Source organism: Doryrhamphus excisus, linkage group LG6 (assembly GCF_037039965.1).
Source record: "Doryrhamphus excisus strain RoL-2023G ecotype Guam linkage group LG6, RoL_Dexc_Guam_v1.1, whole genome shotgun sequence".
Taxonomy (NCBI): Eukaryota; Metazoa; Chordata; class Actinopteri; order Syngnathiformes; family Syngnathidae; genus Doryrhamphus; species Doryrhamphus excisus.
The window spans coordinates 16,678,266-16,701,664 of NC_136362.1; the positions used below are offsets into that span (position 1 = coordinate 16,678,266).

Here is a 23,399-nt window from a genome sequence, read left to right on the forward strand (position 1 = left end):
TAAATGATATTCAACCTAATGTAGGCTCCAAGTTTTAAAACAAACTTTATTTAGGGATACAACATATATAAATCTTTCTCAATCGTTTTGATGGGTAAGACAATCACAAATGTCTTCGCAATCTCCAAACTCAAAAATGTCGGCGTTTCATTTTTTTTCCTTTTAATTCTCTAAGATGGTTCTTGTATAAGAAAACCAAAACATTGACAAGAAGAAAACAAAAACAAAAAAAAATGAAGATAAAAAGTGAGGAGTCCACGGAAAAGTCCAGCACACACCACACCCCCTCAAGTGGGGTGGGGGGGGTCTCTAGTCCAGCTGCTCTTGCTTTATCCTATTGGAATTGGGTCCTCGCTGACTCGTCCTCCTCAGTTCCCGCCTCAGAACGTACTCGCTGAATTGGGAGGAGTCCACGCCTCCGCCACAGGAGCCGGCGATCTCGAAGCCTCGCTGCTGCAGGCGCTCGAGAACCTGAAAAAAGGAACGGTGGGTAGGGGCGTTGGAATTGGTGAGATCTTCTGGTATGGTGGTAGATTTTCCAGTCTCGAAATGCATTCTTGTAGATGACCATAGAGCATCCCAAAAACACCCTGGTCTTATAATACCACTTTGGGCCTCAGGAAGCAATGCTTATATATCAGAACTGCAGTAACTCAGAACGTATGGTCATAGGTAACCACAATGTCTACCGCATAATAAAATATAAGGCATTTAGAAGATTTATATTGGGGACTTATGTGTGGCTTTAAGGAGGAGGTGGGGCTTGGGTAGTGTCGTGTGTAATACAAGAAAAATAATAACAACTTAGAGGAGTGCGTTAGAAATAGAAAAAAATGGCACCTCTAAACTAAAATGACCAACCACAGCATAGGTTCTTTTTGAAGATAATATCATGAAACGTATGTATTAGATTTAGATTCCGGATGCAGTATTTTAGAACTCTCTGGGGAGGTGCTAGTGGGTCTAAAATACATACATTTTCACGTATTTGCATGGTCAGGGGCGCCATACCGTTGGGAAAAGTTAGGACAATTCCAAGTCAGGGTCACCCAAAATAGGGATGATACCAGATCCTCAGAATGTCAGCTTAAATGTAATTTTGCGTTCTTTCCAATGACATAAATCTATTAAATTTCATAACTTCTTTAGAATTAAAGATAGAGACACCAATTTTAACTCATGTTGAGATCTCAAACCCAAGTAAGGTGGTTCTTTGTGTTCTGCAAATCTAAAAGGCGACCCTTGGGTGATATACTTTTCATATACTGCATATATACTAAGTACAGCATGTACCAATTTCTGCTAGTTTCCCAAAACTAGGACTGTTTCTGCCTTGTTATTCCTTCCCATTGTCTGCGAGTGTGTGTTTGTGAGCTAGCCGCCTTGCAGACATCTACAGACGTGTCCTGGGGGGTTGTAGGATCACATTCCATCGAAGAGGCCCCAGGGAGCAATGTGGCTTTCTCCCTAGCACTTGGCTCAGTATGGGTCACTCGGCTAAAAAAAAAAAAAAACCTCCACCACCCATCACCCATTTCTACCCCAAAAGCCTCCAGGGCCAAGCCCCCGCCAAAACTACAAAGGCCCCCCCCCACTCCCATACTGCTGGCAGCCCCTCTCCCCGCCCTGCCTCCATTAGCTGCAGATACAGCATCCACCGCCGGCGTGCTTTAATAACCAAACAGGATTATGGGCCCCGCCTGGGGACAAGCTGCCAGGGAGGGAGCATGCTCAGTGTCTCGCTCTGCTCTCTTTGCTGCACTCACTTCAGAGACGGTTTGGTTGCTTTGTCTTTTTCAGACATCCTCTTACGCTGTCCGGATAGGTGTGGAATCTATAGAAATATGCCTCCATTTCCTTCATAATTGATATGATAGTTGTCTTACTTTACAAAAGTCGATGGAAAAGCATTTGTAATTGGGCTGAACTATTTCACTATAATTCTTATCACGTAATGTATGTTTTTAAACTTTGACTTCAGCAAAGGGCTAACATAGTCAGAAATAAAGTTAATAAACTATGTTAATTCTAGTCAAAGATTCTTTGTATTAATAGGAGCACAAAAATATTGGTCAAAGATCCTCTATATGGGGCAGAGATCATGCGGTTCTTCAGCCTCCTTGTTTCGGCTCCCACACCGAGCTCTGTGATGTTTTTTAGCACCCAAGTGGAGGAAATCTGCATTTTCTGAGAGAGTTTGAAATATCCGACTCACCACAAGTCTGTGAATGCTTCTACACTACATTCTGATTGGATGAAGGAATTGTGTGCAGTCTGACGTGAAAAAGACATCCTGAGAGTGTGCTATCCTGGCAGTAAGCTATCAATAACCGTTAATATAAGACCTTCCATCCATGGGGTGCACTGGCCTTTCAAATCCTCGTACCAATCTTTGTGATGTTGGCCCCGACATTTTGTTTTTGTACCATTTTGCTCACATGCCTGCGGCCCTTATTGACAGATATCTTGTTGATACAGTGGGAGGGTGCATCAAAGTCTTAGCGACTGGGAATGACGATGTGCCATGAAAAGATGTTTGTGCTAGTAGGTGGGATTCCAGTAGGTGGGATTCCAGTGCGATTCCATCGCACAAATTTTGGAAGTTGCTGTCTTGATACACACAAGTGTTTTATGTTCCTGTAACTGTTCATCATTATCACCATCATAGCATTCTGTTGTAGGCTTTGTCGTTAGCCTTCCTCTACCAGGAAATACTGTCTATGTCCAACTTCTTAACGTTTCTTTTTACATTGTCTTCAAATCTGAGCCTTGGTCTACCCTGATTGTGTTTGCCTTCACGTAACTGTGAATAGAGTTGATGCTGGAGGTCCATCCAAGCCATCTCAGGTTCATCTGGATTTGCCTCTCCTCCACTGATTGTTGACTAGCTTGTTTCAACACCTCAGTGTTGGTTATCTTGTCTCTCCATGAGATGTTTATGATGTCTCCAAGGTGTCTCATTTTGCACATGTGCAGTTTCTTCACCTGAAGTCTACAGATGGTCCAAATGTCAGCACCGTGAAATAGAGTACACTTTGCATTCCACACAAATAGACCCATGTTGATTACTCCACTGTCTGTCCCTCATGTTTCCAAACACAGCGCCCCTCCCATTCTGAGAGAGAGTTCATCCTCTGGCCTAGCATTCTCTGAAACAGTACTCCCTAGATACTTGGAAGTCTGGCACTTGACAAGTGTCTCTGGACCAATGCGTCGGTGGTTGATAAAGGCACTCTGTCTTCTTCTTGACTTTTTGATGTTAATTTGGAGGGTGGATTGGTTAGCTGCTCTTGCAAATTTGTCGGGGAGATAATTAACATCTTTGTTGCGTGTGACGATGTATATCGTCATGATGAACAGTTTTGCCCCAGTGTTAATCCACCCTCTTTTTGATTTTTGTGATGGGGCCCATGTACCATTTCGCCCAATGTCAGACATGAGATGCATGTTGGAAATATTTAGCCGCAGTTCCCTTCTCATTTGTTTCCCTTGCTTGCCCTGTCCAAATAAAAACAATGTCTTTAATGACGTGCAATTTCAGGAATGCAAATTTTTTTTTAAGATGTACAGTATCTTAAACTTTCATGTTATTTGTGATTGTCTGCCATACATTCATGATGTAGTGGCAGTCAAAATTAGTAGTGTATTAACGTACATATATGACTGATTTTCCAGTTGCGCACATTCCTATTACCTCGGCTTATTAGAAAAACTGGAATGTGTTGATTCATTGCTCAAGGCCGGAGAGAACAACTGTAGAACAAATCATGGAAAAAAACAATCATTCTGTCCTCAAAATAAAGCCTTGAGCTGTCATAAACAAGTTCCTCGGATGGTGTTCTTTAGGCTAACTGGGCATCGCATATCCTTGCATGCGATTGACCCTCCTGATAAAATGTATATAACTTTACGTCCTCCCCGCCCTCGGGGAGGAACTTGTATCAAACTACTGTAGGATCTTTTGTCAACCGTCTCCTTCTGCAGAATAAATTCCAAAAGACAAGTTTGTCATTCAGCGGTTGATTTGTTCTCTACACCTGCACAAACAGGAATTTCCAACACAGCCCCTAAAGGGAATCTAGTGATGGCTATGATATGCTGTGATGCACTAACAAGCGGTTCCTACCTGGACAGAGTTAAGGTGGCAGTAGCCGTTGAGTGGGAAACGGATGACGTGGGTGGAGTCGTGGTTCCAGCCGGCATTGACTGAGTTGCACATGACATCACCGATCTCGGGAAAGACGTCCTCTATCAGGGCCTTGTCTCCACTCAGCGTTATCCTCTCACCCAGGTCGGGTGCCACACGCACCACCAGGCACTCGCAGGGGCGTGACACCCGGCCCAGCTCTTGGTCATGGCGCCAGCGCTCCAGCTCAGAAAGCATGGGCTGCAGCTGGAAGTATCTGGCCTCCTCGAACAGCAAGCTGTAGTCCTTGGAGACAAGATGAAAGTCGCTTTAGGTCACTAGGACAAGTGAGTGATTCGTATTTCTAGTTATCATGGGTCACCACTATGCCAACAATGCTTTATTTGAGCTGTGTAACAATTCTGACTATATAACCACAAAAGACACATATTCAAAGTCCAACCAATGATCATCGGACAGTCTTACATGTCAAACATTAAAGCAATTGGTTCCTTGGTGTATGTACACATTACAGCAAATATTACCCTTCAGGCCAACTGACTTCTTTACAGTATCATACTAGAATAGAATCTGGCAAGTACATGGAATTACTGACATTAAGTAGTAACGTCATAAGAGCCTCTACTGTATGACAGGAGTGCGCTAATGTTTTAGAGGATGAACTGACCAAATTCTGTTCAAAGATCTCGAAGCACGCTGCTGGTTTTAAGGATCTACTGCAACAACGGTAGCCAAAGATAATCTATCACAAGAGCATGCTGCTGTTTTAATGCGCTACTACGTAAATTGTCACCAAAGATCCTTAATATGACAGGAGCATGCTGGTCAAATAACATTTAAGATCCACAACAAAACCTGTAACCAAAATTAAATCAGTGCTGTGCTGCTTTTAAGGATCTACTGCAACAATGCTGGTCAAGGATAATAGGAGCATTCTGCTGTTTGTAAGGATCTACTGCAAAAATACTACTACTGCCAAAGATCCTCCTTATGACCAGGGCACCCTACTGTTTTGAAAAAAGGCATGGCAAAAATCCTTTGTGAAAGCAACACTTTGTTGTTTTTAAGAATCTATTGCAAAAAGGTAGCCAACCCTTAATACTGCATAACAAGAGATCTCTGCTGTTTTTAAGGATCTACTGCAACAATGCTAATCAAAGATCCTCAACATGACAGGAGAACGCTGCTGTTTTTAATGTTCGACTGTAAAACAGGTAGCCAAAAACCCTTCATGACAGTGCCATTCTGCTGTTAAGGATCTACTGCAAAAAAACACTAAACAAAAGCCCTAATTGTGAAAGGAGTGCTCTGTCGTTTTTACTTGTGTACTGCAAAAACAGCAGTCAAAGACCCTCAATATGTCAGGAACACCCTGCTGTTTTTAAAGATGTTCTGCAAAAATGCTAGTCAAATATAATAGGAGCCCTCAGCTGTTTTAAGGCTCTACAACAGCAATGCTAGTCAAAGATCCTCTATAAGACAGGAACACTGTGCTGTTTTTAGAAGATGACTTTTTTCTGCTGTGTCTCAAATGCACCACATTCAAGTTTGGTCCCATAGCGGGAATATGGCCTTTGCTGCAATTTGAGCCTGTCTTTAGCTTATTTTAGCTGACACACTTTCCACTGATGGAGCCTCGCCGTGGATAATCTATCAGATGATGTGCTTCTTTGTTTTCTCCTAGGGGGCAAGTAAGTAATTACTGACTAAATGCTACACAAGAGTTAAATGGTGGCAATACTAATGGGTCACATGTAGTGTAATTCACCCTTGGCACTGAATGCAATGCATAGGAATATTTATTTGTGTATCTCAATGGTGGTTTATTTGTTTTCCCTTCATATCTTTCATCTTTGGTTGCTTGCTTGGAAGACCACTGGTGTTTTTTTAAGCAGCATCCACTGTGTGGACTAGTTGTAACCCAAGGCAACCTTTGCATGCATTGTGTGACTTGTAGAAGTGCTGACTGGCTGATGACACTCTCTTACTTTGAAGTCGTCCGGGATGAGCAGCTTGGACGTCCTGAGGAAGTTGAGGATGTAGCGGAACATGTGTCCGTCCCTGTCAATGAAGTAGTGCTGCTTCAGGCTGTCTAGGACTATGGGCTCTGTGCCATCAAAGAGACGACCAATTCTGTGCACACATAGCGAGAAGGAGAGGGTCAACATGGCAATGTCTATTTTACCGGCACTGATGCACAGCTACTGGAGAGTTATGCAAAAGAAAGAAAAGGAAAGGAAATAAAGAGATTTAGAGAGGTCAGGGCCAGCTGGTCGCACTCTGCCCGAGGCAGGCAGGGTGCCAGTCACCCTCTGGCACATGGCCTGCAGCGACCTCCCAGCCTCCAGATGGCCCACCGTGCCCTTTGGCCTTTTACTGCTGCTGTGACATCTGTCAAAATAACTAAGTTGCCATTGTCTGCACGCCGCACTTTACACATTTCTAAAATATGGACTGAATTATTCTAGTTAAACATTCTTTGCATCTTTCTAAATTGACATGGTACTGTTGATTCAGCCTTCAACTAAATTGCTGGCTATAGGGCAGGAGGTTGAGCTACATCAATACAATGTGTTTACACTATGTGACATATTCCAATGTAATTTATATGCATATAAGAAAACAAATCAAACAATGAAATTATCCTTAAAAACACAATATTTTGTGGAATCAATCAATCATCTTGAAGTACCGGTAACTGAGGCAAGACGGAGTGCACTACTTGGCTGCAACCAGCAGAAGCACTGCTGACTCTGTATTTAAACTAGTTTGCTGTCTAAAGAAGCCCCACATGTTAAGCTACACCCACACTGCATCCATTATTCTAGATACACAACTTGCATGGAAACAAGAGTCCAGAACATTCAGCATGAGATTATACCATGCCTTTAAAAATAACATGACACAAGCAATAAATCTTGATTCAGTTTCAAACTAGTTTGTTGTCTATAGATGGAAAGTTGAGCTGCACCCACAAGTATGACACTAGCATAGGAATGGGAGTCCAGAACGTTCAGCAAATCATTCTACCATCCCTTTGAAATATACTGATTAAGTTACGTTTAGAAGACTGTCAAATGCATGTAATTGTTTAATGTTGATTAATCGTCATGAGGCAATTAAAGCAAAATGGAGTGCACAACTGGGCTGCAACCAGCAGAGGCGCTGTTTTTCAGTCTGAATGAGTGTGTCCACTTTTCTCCATATGATTGCATAGAAACATGAGCTCAGAACATTCAGACATTTTCACATCCATTTAAAAAATATATATTTTAAATGAATTATCATTTTAGTCAACAGCTTATCATTAGCACAAAGACTACTGATTACACGTTAAACAAGACAACATGAGATAAATAAATAAACTAAACTGTCAACACGTCTCTGTGGTTTATACTTGCAGGAGAACCTCACCTGGATTCTGGGAATTTGGTGAGGGTGGCCAGGCTGCTGGTGTACATGTGTCCCCCCACGTCGATGTGTACGGGGGCGTTGGACTTGGTGAGCTGCGCTGGCGTGGGGATGCCCTGGTTGCTCAAGGGGGACACAGGCGACCGTGTGATCATGGGCCTGGACATGCTGGAGCGATTATCCTGATAAGACAAGAGAAAGGTAAGAGTTGATGAAAAATAAGATTACAGTAAAGTCCTCCCTGCAGCTCGACCTTGACCTGAATGTTGCCACACTCCTTCCTGGAGGCCATCATCTCCCAAAAATTAATTTGGGAGAAACTGTAATAAGATTGCCTAGCTTAACCTAAAAACACAAATTGCAGCACACACAAGAGGAAACGACTGCAAAAAAAGTATAGATGGAGGGTATAGATGTTGCTTAGTGGTTAAAGGGAGAGGTGAATACAGTATTAGGAGTAAAATCCCAAATAAACGTGAAAACTAGAAACGCAAATCCAGCGGTTTTACATGAAAAAAGAGCGTCTACCTGCGCCGGCATGACGCTGGTCGGAGAGGAGGTCACCGAGTGGTCATTTTGCTTGAGAGAGGCAGCGGGGACCGGCTCTCCACGCACCGCGAACATGAGCGACGTCTCCCGGCACTCTGCAGCCCGCATCGGCACCCGTTTAAGAGGAACATGCACCGCCTCGTCCGCGGAAGTGATTGGCCGCGGTCGCTTCCTCGCCTTCTGATGCGTCAAGTCCATGATATCCGTCTCGTCCATTTGAAGGATTTGATTCTTATTTTCTTTCGTTTTTTCTTTTTGGTAGGCAAACGGCACCTGCCAAACGCGACGAGGCGGTTCGGTAGCACGGCGGGGAGAACGTGGCTGTCTGGCGAAGCAGCTCGCTTGCAATGGCTGGGAGAAGTCAAAGCCCCCGACAACATTAGCATCGCAGCGCCCGGGGCTCTTCCAATCGAGGCTGTCGCTCTTTCAGTGGCAGCAGGTATGAGTGTCGCATTTTCACGGCCAAACCAATCCTGTTTTGACTCCTTCTTTTTTCCCCCTTTTGCCTTGCCATAACGGGTCTGGACCCCCACCCTCTTCTGACCTTTGCTCCCTTTTTCTGTTTCCCTCCTCTTCCAACAGCATCAGTAACACACACACATTCCATAAAGCTGCAATTTAGGTAGCAACCAATCCAACCCAACACAAACAAACCCATGGGGAAGTCTGCCCCACCAGATGGCACTGTTTGTGTTTTTCTTTTGTATCTGCTTTATATAAAATACAGAGTAGTGTTCATGTGTGCGTTCAACAGTCTATACAGGAATGTACCAACTGAAAACGCCTACAGTTTTTCAAAATACGCTACATCACTGTCCGTACATTGCTCCCTCACACTATTGCTTTTATTTAAAATTAAATGACTGCTGTTTCATGATTGCCTATGGACTGTTCATCCATTCATTTTCTACCGCTTTTTCCTCACGAGGGAGCCTGGAGTGCTGGAGCCTATACCAGCTGTTCCCAGGTACACCCTGGACTGGTGGCCAGCCAATCAGAGGGCACATATAGACAAACAACCATTCACACTCACATTCATACCTATGGACAATTTGGAGTGGCCAATTAACCTAGCATGTTTTTGGAATGTGTGAGGTCTGCGCGCTAACCGCTTGACTGACTATGGACTGTTATTACTTAAAATTTTGAAAGACACGTTATATATAGTACTGTGGTAAGTAGCGTCACATTGTTAAGACATTACCATCACATTGCATGGAGCCAGCCATGGTATGTTCAACATGACGGTGTGGAAGTGGTAAGTTTTTGGCCCCTTACATTGTCATTCTTCCCCCACTCTGTTAGACTTTGAACACTTTAAGTTTAGAATAAATCAATTGGAGGCTAACTAGTTTGTTCAGTAGCATGCTATGTTGAAAGAGGAAGCCATTTCTCATGTCCCTGCAGTGATCCTGTAACCTGTGCAATTGTGTGTTACAGTTGAGCAATGTTTAATGAATAATAGGAGTGTAAATGTGACTATAGGGGTGTTATGTCACGTCTAAAAGGTTCTAACAATGGTAAATATTTTATTTAGAAAGTCATAAACAGGTTTTCTAGGCTCAAACTAGCAGATTTTGCAAAGTTAAAAGGAAATTAGTGGTGTATGCTATGGCTGCATGGCAGATGAGTGGTTAGCGTGCTTTCCACACAGCTAGGAGACCCATTCAATTCCACTCTGCATCTCTGTGTGGAGTTTGCATGTTCTTCCTGTGGTTCTCTCCGGGTACTCCGGTTTCCTCCCACATGTCAAAAACATGCTAGTTTAATTGGCGACTTCAAATTGTCCATAGGTATGAATGTGAGTGTGAATGGTTGTTTGTCTATATGTGCCCTGTGATTGGCTGGCGACCAGTCCAGGGTGTACCTCATCTCTCGCCCAAAGACAGCTGGAATAAGCTCCAGCACCCCCTGCGACCCTCGTAAGGATAAGCGGTAGAAAATGAATGAATGATATATGCTACTATATTAAATCTAGAATAGTGGTTCTTATTGGAAAGAAGTCTGAAGGATTCTTGTGTGACTTCTCAAATCGTGAAATTGGAAATTCTCGCTAAAAAGTAACAGCAAATTCCATGAAGTAGGCATCGATATAGCTTGCCATGCATCGGACTATACCATTTGCATTCTAGGCACAAAGTTGGCCGTCCCACTAAGTTTTATGGAAAACAGTAGTGTAGTTTCTGTGTTTCTTTAAGGGTGAAAACAATGCCTCACCTTTGCGCTTGGCAAACGTAATAATCCATGTGTAAAAATAACCATGTATCCCCCATTGCCTTTGAAAAAAAAGGACATTTCTTTAACTGTGTAGTGTTTAACACAACATCCGACCATTGCGAAATGTCCCTTTCACACAGACAAGGGCCTTATAATGTTATGGCAATGCCAGCCATCAGTGTCTGCACAACATGGTGTGAGAATTCCCTCAAACAGGTATCCGAGCACCAAGAACCAGGTTGATATCATCCAAGCATCCTGTGATTATTGCTGTTCACACAGAGCAGAGACACACAAAAAATCCAGTTTTACAAGCAATGATGTCACATAGCCTTTTTCATAGAAATATATCAGCCCTGTTTGATGTCCCACCACAATGTGAAATTCCCTTTCCCACGGGTGTTGTGGACTTTGGCCCTCCCTTCCTTGATCAGTGACGCGCACACCGAACAACAACACAGAAAAATGCATGTGGCCCCAGCCCACATTAACAATGACACATGATCAACATATTGATTACGCCTTTGCTTTTTATCAAGACCACAACATGTCCTCATGCCTACAAGTACCACCAGGACAGTGTGTAGGGAAGGTGGCGGGGGGGAATTACACAAATTTTAATAACACTCAGATTCAAATTAATTAGTTCAACCAGTGGCCTTAAAACATGCACACTCCCTCATCTTTGCTGGCAGTGTGGGTTTCACACCTAAGACAGCCAATTAGCAATTAAGCTTGCCTTTGAGTGCAGGCCTGCAATGTGGTGTGTATGTGTGTGTGTGTGATCCCGGTCTGATTTGCATGCCATTTGTGCACACGCTGATAAGCAAGCAGGCAGCAGCCATACATAGTTTTAAAATTCAACTCCTGAATCCCTCGCAGAAGGCAAGGGGAGCTGCAGGGCAAACGGGAGAGAAATCACATGGCTGCTCTTCAAAAGGGGACCTGTGTAAGGCAGCCGGCAAAGTGCGTGGGATCACACTCAGAATGCAGGTAATTTGTTCCCTGACTAATTTGTGAAGATGATGGTGTGCGTGTGTGTGTGTGAGTTTGAGAGCAAGAAGTGTGCCCGTGGAGAGTTAAGTTCTGAAAACAGCTCGGTGGAATTGGATTTCCTCAAAGCCTTGTCATCGCAAAGGTGGATTGAGTGTAAAATCTGTGAGGCATTATGGAAAATAGCAGGAAAGAGAAGAAGCCGGGTGGGTGGGAATGAGCTCTTATAGCGCCCGTGTTATGTTAGGTTGGCGGAAGCACACATATGTGTATGATAATTACTGATGTCCACATCACTTTTATATCTTTGAGGCTTGGCACCAGCTGAAAAGACGCCATTGATGGAGGACCAAACATTCATCTGCTTCCTCCTGACCTGTTACCTCGCTTCTACAGATAAGTTTGTACATCAAAAAGTTTGTGTTTTTGCCATATGTTTAGATATGTGGGCGTTCCTCTTGACAGTTTTTTTTAAATAAATAACTGCCAATTATAAAAAAGTCTTGACATAATTCTCATAGTCAAAGCATGCAGTAGGCTGGTTCACGTGCAGGCACATATATGTGAACTGAATGTAATCACTGGGGTACTTTTCCCACCAGTTATTAATTGATCACTGCCACCTCTCAAAATAGAAAGACTCAAAATCATCCATTAGTAAAAACTACAGTATGCTTTCTCATGCATGTGTACTACAGACATGGACGATTGCTCGTGCTGTGATGTGCTATGTTCATGTCAGGTAATTAATGCACCCAATATCTGCCACGTTGCGTAATAAACATATACAACAAAGTCGCCATGGAATGCTTGCTTGCTCAAGCATAGGCATGTGACTGTGTGCTATGCACCGCTCCAGCCATCCATTTTCTGTACTGCTTATCGTCACTAGGTTCATGGGTATACTGGAGCCTATCCCAGTTGTCTTTGGCCAAGAGGTGGGGTACACCCTGGACTGGTCGCCAACCAATCACAGGGCAAATATAGACAACCATTCACACTCGCATACATACCTATGGACCACTCATTACATATAATTAATACTAATAAAAAGTAACGAGAACTACTCGAAATAAGCCAGAAAGTCACAGCCTACAGTATGTTTGCTTGTGAAAGTATGGCTGTACATATTATGCACATATTATATAATTAACAACATTGCTCCTCCTGCTATTTATTAATACTAACCATCACCAGAAATAAACAGAACAAGTCAAGAAAGTTGCAACAATCTCTCAAACGTGAATTTTCTTTATATCCTCAATCATTCATGAGAGCATTATATTATCGGGGGTTTTTTTTGCCTCTATTCTTATATGTTGAGGACCAAACCACTAACTGTTTGTTTGGATCATATTGATTTGGTCTGACTAGAACAGGGGTCTTTAATTGAAATTGATTAAGGTCTGTTTATGCAATTTATTTCACTGGACCATATTTACTTTAAAATTGCATGAAGCAGAGTAGTTCATGTGAATATCAAATGTAATAAAACTCTGCACATCACCCTAAAAGTGCTTTTTAAATAACAGGGGGGCGTGGGAGGACTTTCAATATTAGTGTAGACTTGCCAACGTGTATGAATATGTCGTACTCGGCATGCAATTTAAATATGCTTTTACCTGGATGCTTCACTGCTCTCAATTTTGTTGCATTTTGCTGGTTTCAGTTTCAAGTTCAGTCTGTATAGTACAAATAAATAAACATACATTATCAGTTTCTAAATAGTACTTCAAAAATGGGGGGTACGAAAATATTTCTGTCCTCCCAGTGGGGGCATGACCAAAAGTAATTAAGAACCACTGCTCTACAAGACATATTTTGGCATCTAAATTGCATTTAGTAGAAAACCAAATTTCGCCTGTGGGCGGAACGGCGATCAAGTGGTTAGCGTGCAGACCTCACAGCTAGGAGACCAGGGTTCAATTCCACCCTCTGTGTGGAGTTTGCATGTTCTCCCCGTGCATGCATGCGCTAATTGTCCATAGGTATGAATGTGAGTGTGAATGATTGTTTGTCTATATGTGCCCTGTGATTGGCTGGCGACCAGTCCAGGGAGTACCCCACCTCTTGGCCAAAGACAGTTAGGATAGGCTCCAGCGACACTACTGAGGATAAGCGGCATCGAAAACGTAAGGATGGAATAAGACATTCCAGAATTTTTTATTCATGGTGAGACAGACCAGTTGAGGACCACTGCAAGCGCAACACAGAGTGATACACCGCTGCCCTGAAAACTTCCTGTTTACACGTGTGTGTGGGATCAACACCACGCATCTTTCCATGTCTCCAGCCCACAACGCTCTGCAGAACCATATCACACAAGACATGCAATTAGCATTTCAGATCAGAGCATTAACATTCAGTTGAAACCGAGACAGACTGGTATATTTACATAATCTGGATTGGTTGTCTCTGTTCTGTTGCCCCCCGTGGCCATTTTGTCTCAAATGTCCACACAGCGCAGACACAACGCTGGGTTCAGTCCAAACCAAAACCAAGTAAGTAGATGTTGTGTTTTTTTTTCGTTGTGTTGCTTTTTCAAGTATGCAGTGAAGCTGAACTGCACTGTATCTTAATGTGACAAGTGTTAACCTCTCTGGCTGTGTCAATCAAAACTGAGCATCATCAGTTTCAACAACAGCCATTTTAACACTTACTGTGTAAGTGTACCTTATACCTTATGAAGAGTATTTTGTTCAACATTTAGTTTTGCGACGTAGAGCGTCTAAAAGACAGCCACAATGCAAAGTTTATAATTTATTTTAAATGATGATGACACGTAGTTACAGGAGAATGGATGCCGTGTAGTTTTGTAACAGCGCCATCAAGTGGACAATACCCATATCACCCATCACGATCGACAGTTCAAGCGTCATGATTCCTTCACAAAGTGACAGCAAATCTCCATTATTAAGTGCCAGGAACTTTTATGAGTTTTAAGATAAATAAAGTCATGAATTAAGCTTTTATTTAAAGTGTTTTGGATTGTAAAATATAGGTTTAACCTGTAAACGTCCAGACTTGATCAACTGGATCACAAATGGGTGTTTTGTATAACACATTTGTAAAAGATGTGTTTTTTAATATATATAATTCTCAACACAAACTACTCGAGTCTCTGTTTAAAATGGTACATCCTGTATTCTTTGGGGGATGAAAAAAAAACGCCTCCGGCAAAATTACTCCACAATGGCGCCCTTCAATAAAAAATGTGGGCCAGCCAGGAAATAGGATTGTTTTTCCGCTTTTAAAATGTTTTTAAATCGTGTCGAGCAGCTTTTCGAGTGACTTGAGGGCGAGTTTGGCAGCAGACGTCGAGGAAGAAGACGGAAGATTCGACTATGACTCGCCGACTTCATCACCTAAAACCGGACGCTTTGCTCGATAGAACCACACACCCGACATGTTAGAGTGTTGCTAAAGCTCGACGAGTCTACAAGATAGTGTTCAACCAATAATAACCAGGAAGTGCTTAAATGTAGCGAAGAAGAAGTGCGTCTGGCACATGCGTAAAGGCTGCTGCGCCCAAGACGCGTCGTCCCAACCAAGAAGATGAAGAAATCTCCGCTTACCTGGCTTTTTCCTTCACCTTCTTTCCAAAACAAATCTTCGGATTTATGACCCGCTGATCTGTTTCTCCAGTCACCGCCAGGGAGAAATGCAATCGCTTGGCTAAGGTAGACAGAAGAAAATACAGGGAATACTTGCTCCGGGGCTCCGAAAGCCCGCAAGGCAAAGATCAGGACACAATTAGCTGAAGTCTCTGCCTCCCAGTCTAAAGGAGCAGCTTACGTCAAGACAACCGTGGTCTTCTTTTTCTTATTTAATGTTAAATGCAATCAAATAAAGATCTGTTTCGTTTCCTTGAATTTAAAACAGGCTTGGGTCTCAGAGAAGCTGATTTTAATCGTTATGATGAGTTTAGATGTATCTTTCCCTGCAGGCATTCTCCACAAATGGAGTGTTTCTTTGCCAGGGAGGGGGGAAAAACACTTGATCATAATTGTATAGATTGCCTTTGATATTTCCCACTCTTTATTTTCAGCCACACCATCAAACATGCAACCTATCTTCTGTATACACACACTTGTTGAATGACTTTCTCACTATTAACATGTTCCCGGAGTCACCCGACCCCCTACCCTCACCCCCCGACTCTGTGCCCCAATCATGACTGAATCAGTGCCTGAGGCGTGTATGTGTGTGAGCTCATTTCTAATGTTCAGCCATGCATGATTTCAGCAAAATGGAAGCCCTTAGAGTGGCCACAAAGTGAATTAAATGTGCATATTTTTATAACAAGGCTTTCGATTGAACAGGCGTACGTGTTTGTGTGTGAGAGAGCTATTTAGTGGGTACAGATTTTTAGTTCTCAAGGTGGAAAAAAACTACTAAAACGCTTTACACGCCCCCTACTGGTAAAAGCATTGTTTGGCAATTGTCATACACTGTGGAAGGCTCAACAAATAAATAATCTGTTCCAGTGTCAAACTCTCATCATAATAACACCCAAAACCATTAAAATGTCATAGGTATGTTGCATCTCTGCATTTTTACATGTGAGGCATTTATGCATTCATTTTTTAATACTCACTATACTGTTCAGTGTTACAGCTCACCAGACCGTTTTAGGCAAGAGGCAGGGTGCACCCTTGACTGAAGGGTGTCATTTGTAGTCATTTGGGTGTCAAGTAGTCATTTGAGTATCTTTAGTGATTCATTTCCTATTGCTTTGTCTGTTAAAGGGGAGCTGCACTTTTTTAAAAATTTTGCCCAGTATTCACAATCCTTATGTGAAACATGAATGCATATTTCTTTCCCATTTCTGTACATTATAATGTAATGTACTTAATGTACTTGTTATATATAACAAGTACATTAAGTACATTATAAAAAAGTAAATTTCAGCTAGCTTACAATGCTGTCATTGGGGTGTAACAGCCTTTGTTGGGTTTCTGAAGGACAAAAGAATGAATATAAAGTTCTTTTCTCTCCACTTCTGCACCCCTTGTCAATGCCAACCACGTTGTGTGGCAAAGAGAGGAAGTGCTACCAGAGCTGGGGCCAACTACGGAAGCCCGGGAGGAGCAAAAGAGAAAGGATAAAATAAAGCGCATACAAAGAAAACGATGAAAATAGAGTAAACAAGATAAGAAAAATAAATAATTCATTGAGATAAAATTCACACAGTAACTAAATAATAATAAATTCACGCATTTAGAAAATAAATAATAAAGTGCATTTTTAACTCCGTTACAGGGGGACACCTAACATGATAACATAGTTGCAGTATCTTGCCGTATTTTGATGATTTAAAACACTACCGAAACATCTGGATACACATAGTTATGGGTAATGGGTACTGGTTTTATTTCATTTGAACATGCACCAGATTACAATTGAGTGCATCACATAATCAGTTCACAGTTCCACATGTCCAAAAGGAGTAGGAAGAAGCAAAGCTTATTAAATCCTAGACACTTTCTCATTCAATACAGTATGTAAGTGTCTCCATACTTTTGACCAATGCTACAAGTGACCTGCATATTAATAAGCGATTGTTTATGCGGTACTGATGATGCACACATTTGTTATTGGAGGAATGCCCAGCGAACCCAGCAACTACACCAGACCTTCCTGTCCCACATAGGGGAAGAAAGCAGAGGCTTAAAGTGTTATTAAAAAGTTATTTGCCCTCGAGGTTAGTGGCTGGCACATGATTCACCAAGACTTAAGTGTGTGGAGGCTGCACGCACATGCATACACACATTTTTATGCCATTAGTCTGATAGTGAGCAGAGCGCCCGCAGGCCTTCAAAATCCCACACGTTAGCCATTTTCCAAGCAAATGGAGCCCATTCATGATGAGGGTCCTGGCACTTGGGTGTTGAAAATACGAATCAGATGGAACAAACCGGCAGAGATCTTTGGATGTACTCTGGACCAAAAACAGACAGAAGAGGAAGATGGTGTTTTTTTGTGTCGTACTTACTTTTTTAGTGGAGGTATTGTCTGAATTTGGCCGCACTGAGGTGGTTTCGAACCTCTGTTTGGGCATCTCTGTGTGGAGCTTCCATGTTCATGAGTACACTCACTTCATGGCATAAATGTACATCCTCTCTTCAAGACAAACTTTTACACAAAGCAAGCATATAGTCACTGCTAAAAGGCCTAGATTTCCCATAATGCACCGGGCCTCCTCTGAGCTCCATGTGTTTATAATTATATGCGACTAATATTAGCGATGCTCCATCTTCTCTCTCTTTGTGGGTTTTTCCTTCTGCCAAACGTCTGTCTCTGTGATCATTATTGCCATTTGTTGATGGCTCATTTCCTGTTTCTAGTTGTATTTCTTTTATAATGTGAAGGATATTCCCATTGAAATTTGGTGAGTCAACAAATTGTTGACGCTGAAAATAAATTAACAAGTAAGTAATGTTATAATATTTAGTTATAAGATTTATTATATTATAATAGTTCTAATATTTAATAATAGTTAGTGGCATCAGCTGCTACTTACATTATCGGAATAATACAATAATAGGAACAGTAATACTTGCATTTTTTTGATCATTTTTTAAAAATAGAAATTATACTAGCAGTAGCAGTATATTGTATTGATTTTTTCGTATTAAAATGCTTATAATCACATTTATATAAGCATTTTATTTTAAGAAAATGACAGTATACTAGTTATCTATTTGTGCAATATTTCATTTTAATAAAAACAATTGTAGTATTTTATTGTTATTATTATATATATATATATATATATATATAATATATATATATATAATATTATTGTTATTATTTTATTATTAGTTGTGTATATGGTCGTTTTTTTATTTTATTAACATTTACAGTAGTAGTAGTCATTAGTAATATTTAATAACAATGATAGTAGTATTATTTTATTTCATAGTATTAAAATAAAATTGTATTTTTATTTTAGTTAGTGGTTATGGTGGTTTCCTTACTACTCGTAGCTACTATTCATGAATAAATGGTTGAATAATGGCTATTGTATGACATGTTTGTTTAGTTTATACAGTAAATGTATAGGGGTAGAAATAAGTGCTGTTGTGATTGGCTGCTGCAGAAATGATGATGTGGGATTGGGGGGTGTTCCAGGTGATATACAGTACTGTAAATGATTGGTTGTCATGACTACACATAAACGTGCAAACAGTCGTGTAGCTATCTGATGGTTGCAAGCCGAAATGTAGCTTTTATAACCACGCCCCTCTAATGGCCCATGATTATGTAAGCGAGTGGGCTACTTTAGGGAAAGTACTGAAGCTGCTCCAGAGCCTGACTCATTGTGTGCCCTGCAGGGCTACACAGTTTGAGGCCAGAATAGATGATCAAATATTAGCTTTGGCACATTCAAGTACGATACTTTGGAAAGAACCGCTTGAATTTGGAGTGTGGAATCCATCGGCTAATAGATATTAACTATGGAAATGAATAAGAATATACTGTATATGACAGTGGTGCACAGTCACAGTCATTTGGCAGGTAAACAACCAAGGGGCACATCTGTTTTTTTGGATCTTTGCTCATGCAAACTGTGCAGTGTACATGCACGTGTGTTGTTTCAGCGGGGTCATTAAAGGTAATGAAACAGACGAGCTCCCCATTGCTTTGTATTTGTTTTTTTTGTTTGTGTGATGCCGTCAACAATAAACAGTAACAACGATGGCAAAGAGACAAAAGTGTGATAAACATTGGGCAGGAAATGAAATATATGGCAACACACAGCAGAGGTATGATACCAAATTCAATTTTTTTTGTTAAAATCCAATTTTTCATGTGGTTCACTTTGCCCAAAAAAATGTTTGTTCATGTGAAAGCAAAGATTCCGGGAAGTGACATGCATGTGCAAAAAGCACAATGTCCCATGCTTTTCTGTGTGTTTATGGAAGTAAAGATTGCGGCTCAGTGTGCTATGCTTAATGTTTTTGAAAAAAATGAAAAAAACAAACGTTTTTGAAAAAAAATATTTTTGATCAACTCAAATGACAAAGAGCGAGGAGAGAAGGCGTGAGAGGGTTTCACACAGCCGAGTGTAATCTTAACCAATCAAATGAACGCTTCTCATTGCCTTTAAATGCACAGGGTCCACTGGACTGGACTGGAAAATGCACGTCACCATGTAGACCACCTCTGTTCATGGCAGTCACATTAAACACAGCAGCAGGCTAATCCAGGCATCGTGCTTATGATCCACCTGCATTCATTCTCTCTCGTTAGGAGAACCTAGGAGAACCTTTGATGGTATATTATTGGGATCTCGGGCAAGGCGGGGCGTTGCCCCCCCAATAAATATGAAAAAAATTAAAAGTGAAAACTGACTCATGGTGTCATCTTCACCCTTCGCCCCCAACTCCCCTCTCCTCAGTAAACATCCAATCACTGTTAGCATGCTTATGAAATCGCAGCAAAATATAGATTAAATAAAGAACATTGGTGGGTTGTTAAAATCTGGATGTAGGATATTTTAGGGAAAGGAGCAATCCTCACACTCCTCCACCTTGCGCTGCATCACAAAATTAAAAATTAGAACCCTATGACAGCTAAAACTGATAAAATGTTACTTACAACATTGCCTGTATATGAACAAAGGTTTTATGATGGCCTCAGTTTGACGCTGACATGGATTAATCATGGATTAATTCACTTTCCATTATTCTCTATTGGAAAAGTTGATGTAAAAAGACTAGTGAAAAGACTAATTAAGACTAGTGTGTTTTAATTCTTATTTTTACACCGAGACAGCTTGAATTTTGGATTTATATTTCCAAGATTATCTGTAGAATGAATTAACAGAGAATAGTATAGAATGATTTCAAACATAGATATGATTTTTTGGGGGATAAATGTTGAACAATTTGGAATATGTATTTCTATTTTTCTATTGGGAAGAATGTTTGTTTGTTAAATGAATTAAGACTGCGGTTTTAATGTATTAGGAAGTAGTTAACTCATTTTTACACTTGCATTATAGTTAATGTTAAAATGTTATATTTAAAATTTTTAGTACAGTTAATAAAGATTTTAGGATTTTTGGAAAAGACGAATTCTTTTCTCGTTATATACCGGACATTACAGTCACTCAAAATCCCCTCAAAACCTCACCATCCACCCCCAAAAGTGGTCAAAAGAGTCATTGACAGTGAGGGAGGGAGAGACAATGAGGAGGGGGGGTGCTTGGGTTATGCTGTGAGGCTCAAATAAAATGTAATCCTATTATATGGTTCCCACTAGAGGGCAACAATAATAAAGGTTTCCCTAATAATGCAAGTAGACGGAAAAACCCAAATGGTGCACAGTAGCTCCTGCGGTCAAGTGGCCCACTTGTACATATATCCTCTCATTAGGCTCCATTGCTCTCGGGCCACCGAGCGGCCTCCGAGATGTAGACATGATGGCGAGGCAAGAGTTAAGTCAAACAAATGTGTTTCATCAAAGTGCACTTTGTGCTGCTCTGCATAAAGGAATTGGAGGAGGAGGAGGAGGAGAAGGAGGCATGATGAGGGTGAGGAGGGAACACGACATATGTGAGGGTGGGAAATTGGAAGCCCTGAAGAAACCAATCAGAACTTGAAACCCCTCCCTTCCTGTGTCGGAAACATCGGGGTCTCAGGTGTGTTTGTGTGATAATTACAGTTTTTCTACAATAACACAGTAGTATTTATTATATAATTACCCATAAACTACAAGACAAGACTTAACGTGCTTATGACACTAAAAAATGACTGTACCGAAAACATTTTTGTCATTCAGATACTGATATTTTGTTGTGATAACTGTGACGTATCACAAAAAAATTGGCCACAAGTATGATTTTTTCTAATTATCAGTAAGTTACTGACAGCTCTATGCACACTGCAAAGTATTTTTTTATATGCCGCTTATCCTCACTAGGGTCAGCGGTATGCTGGAGCCTATGCCAGCTGTCTTTGGGCAAGAGGCGGGGTACACCCTGGACTGGTCGTCACCCAATCACATTTAGACAATCATTGAGATGCCAAGCAGAGAATCAAACCCAGGTCTTCCTGATCTTGTGATTGTGTGTGGCCTATGTAGTAACCACTCGTCCACTGTGCGGTCCTGCTGTTATTCTAAGATTTATACAATAGATCATGTAAAAAAAAAAATACATGGATTTACGTATGGAAACTGACTGATCAACTGCAAGATAGTCTTAATTAATTTCTTAATTTATTTCAGACATGCATACTTCGTTACATTATTCTTTCTCACATATACACTTATAATATCTATTTATATATGTATATATATATATACATATACACATACATACACACATATCTACATATATATATACACATACATACATGCACACACACACAACACCTCATTACTACACATGTCTGCAAAGGAGCAGGAAGAAGCAAAGCTTAAAAAAAGCTTGAAAGACAACTGATGGTGATTGTTGTTTAGCCAGCAATTTGACATGAAAACCTACATTATTATTCTAAGATTCATAGTGAAGCTGCAAAGGTGACCTTTTAACGTTATTTTTGCATGCTCCAACATACACCACATTAGCGGCCTAGCTAGCGCATCATTACCAAGTCAGTTACGAATCAAAAAGTCATTACCCTAGCACAATGCTCGTCAAATATCCTCCATTTGACCAAAGAAGAGCACTCTGCAAAAACTTAAAGTATCCTTGTATGACAGCAGCACTTTGCTGTTTTACAGGAATACTGCAAAACAGAACAAAGATCCTTTATATAACAGGATTATTCTGCTGTTTTTGAGAAACATCTATGTCAAGACGTGAGTGTGGTGTTAATGGTTGTTTGTCTATATGTGCTCTGTGATTGGTTGGCGACCAGTCCAGAGTATACCTGGCCTCCCGGCCAAAGACAGCTGGCATAGGCTTCAGCACACCCGCGATCCTTGTGAAGATAAGCGTTAAAAAAATGAATGAATGAATGAATGAAACTATGTCACTGGTTGACATGAGGCACTGTTTACACAACAAATTCACAGATATTCCTGGAGTTAATGTTGAAATATAATTGTTTTGTATATATTGCACTCATCATCCAGAGCTCTTTCCTATGTTGTATTTTTAATTTCCTGTACTATGGTTATCATCACACTTTTCTTCTTTGCCTTTACTGGCACCATTGTGTGGTAGAATGACAAAAAACACCCACAAAATAGCACAAGAATAAGCAAAACACAACTCGGTTTGAACAAAATCTTTTTTGGTTTTGATGTGCAGAGACATGAAGAAAAATGAATGTGATGTGATGCTGTAATGAATGAGTTATTACACGTATCACATGCATTCACTCAAATATTCATCATAAGTGACAAGGTGAGTGAGAATATCAATCATATTTGCAATACAGTGTGAATTATTAAGTGATTCGATGTAACAAAACCTGCAATAACAAAGTTATTTATCTTTCTGCGTGTGTGTGAGTGTGTGTGTGTGTGTGTGTGACAGCATCAGAGTGTCGCATGCCTTCCTGTTCCTGCGCCTCCTCCCTCCAAGCCCAGAGCCGCTCACTCAAGGCGCTTTGCAAAATCAAACAATTTCACGCAACTACTGGAGGAGGAAATGAACTAAGCCCAGAGCAATAATAAAATTATACAAATGTTATTACAGACTCGCCTGCTACTGTCCTACTTTAATTCAAATTTGGACACTCCGGGCGGTGCTGGTGGCACAGACCTTCCTGAATAAATCAACATTAGCTTACGTCTAAATTATTAAGGAAGTGGGAGACTTTCTTGTTTATAGTATAAATTATTGAACAAGTGTTTAGCACAGTTTTTCCTCCACCAATCCCCAAATATTAATTGCTAATGATCTTTAAGGTGTGTGTTTTATCTTTTTGCCCTTTCTCCTCCACACTGGGAATTGTACATTTTTCAAATTGTAAAGTATGAAAAAGTCAGTGTAATTACTTCAGAGAGGATACATGTGTTAAAGAACTTTGCATGTATTGACATGTGCTAATATAGTCCGACATATTGCTATATTAAACATGCATTAGTCGGTACACTTGCACTGCATACTTGCCTTCATGAA

The 23,399-nt window shown here is 40.9% G+C and overlaps 1 protein-coding gene and 1 long non-coding RNA gene across 3 annotated transcripts; one reads left to right on the forward strand and one right to left on the reverse strand.

Moving 5' to 3' along the window:
* Positions 1-26: 26 nt before the first annotated feature.
* Positions 27-15,067, reverse strand: kctd1 (potassium channel tetramerization domain containing 1). Of its 2 annotated transcripts, none has more exons than XM_058068493.2 (5): positions 14,893-15,067; positions 7,562-7,740; positions 6,136-6,280; positions 4,127-4,432; positions 27-471 (listed from the first exon to the last, which is right to left on the reverse strand). In XM_058068493.2, exons 2-5 carry the CDS (start codon positions 7,723-7,725, stop codon positions 310-312), a joined length of 777 nt encoding a protein of 258 aa, XP_057924476.1. In that variant the 5' UTR covers positions 7,726-7,740; positions 14,893-15,067; the 3' UTR covers positions 27-309. The 2 variants fall into 2 exon arrangements, with proteins under 2 accessions (XP_057924476.1, XP_057924475.2); XM_058068492.2 differs by lacking the exon at positions 14,893-15,067 and adding an exon at positions 8,087-8,749.
* On the forward strand, positions 7,557-12,200 carry LOC131126212 (uncharacterized). Its single transcript, XR_009129117.2, has 4 exons — positions 7,557-7,759; positions 8,370-8,546; positions 11,207-11,317; positions 11,630-12,200. It is a non-coding gene; the product is annotated as an uncharacterized LOC131126212 (long non-coding RNA).
* Positions 15,068-23,399: the final 8,332 nt, after the last annotated feature.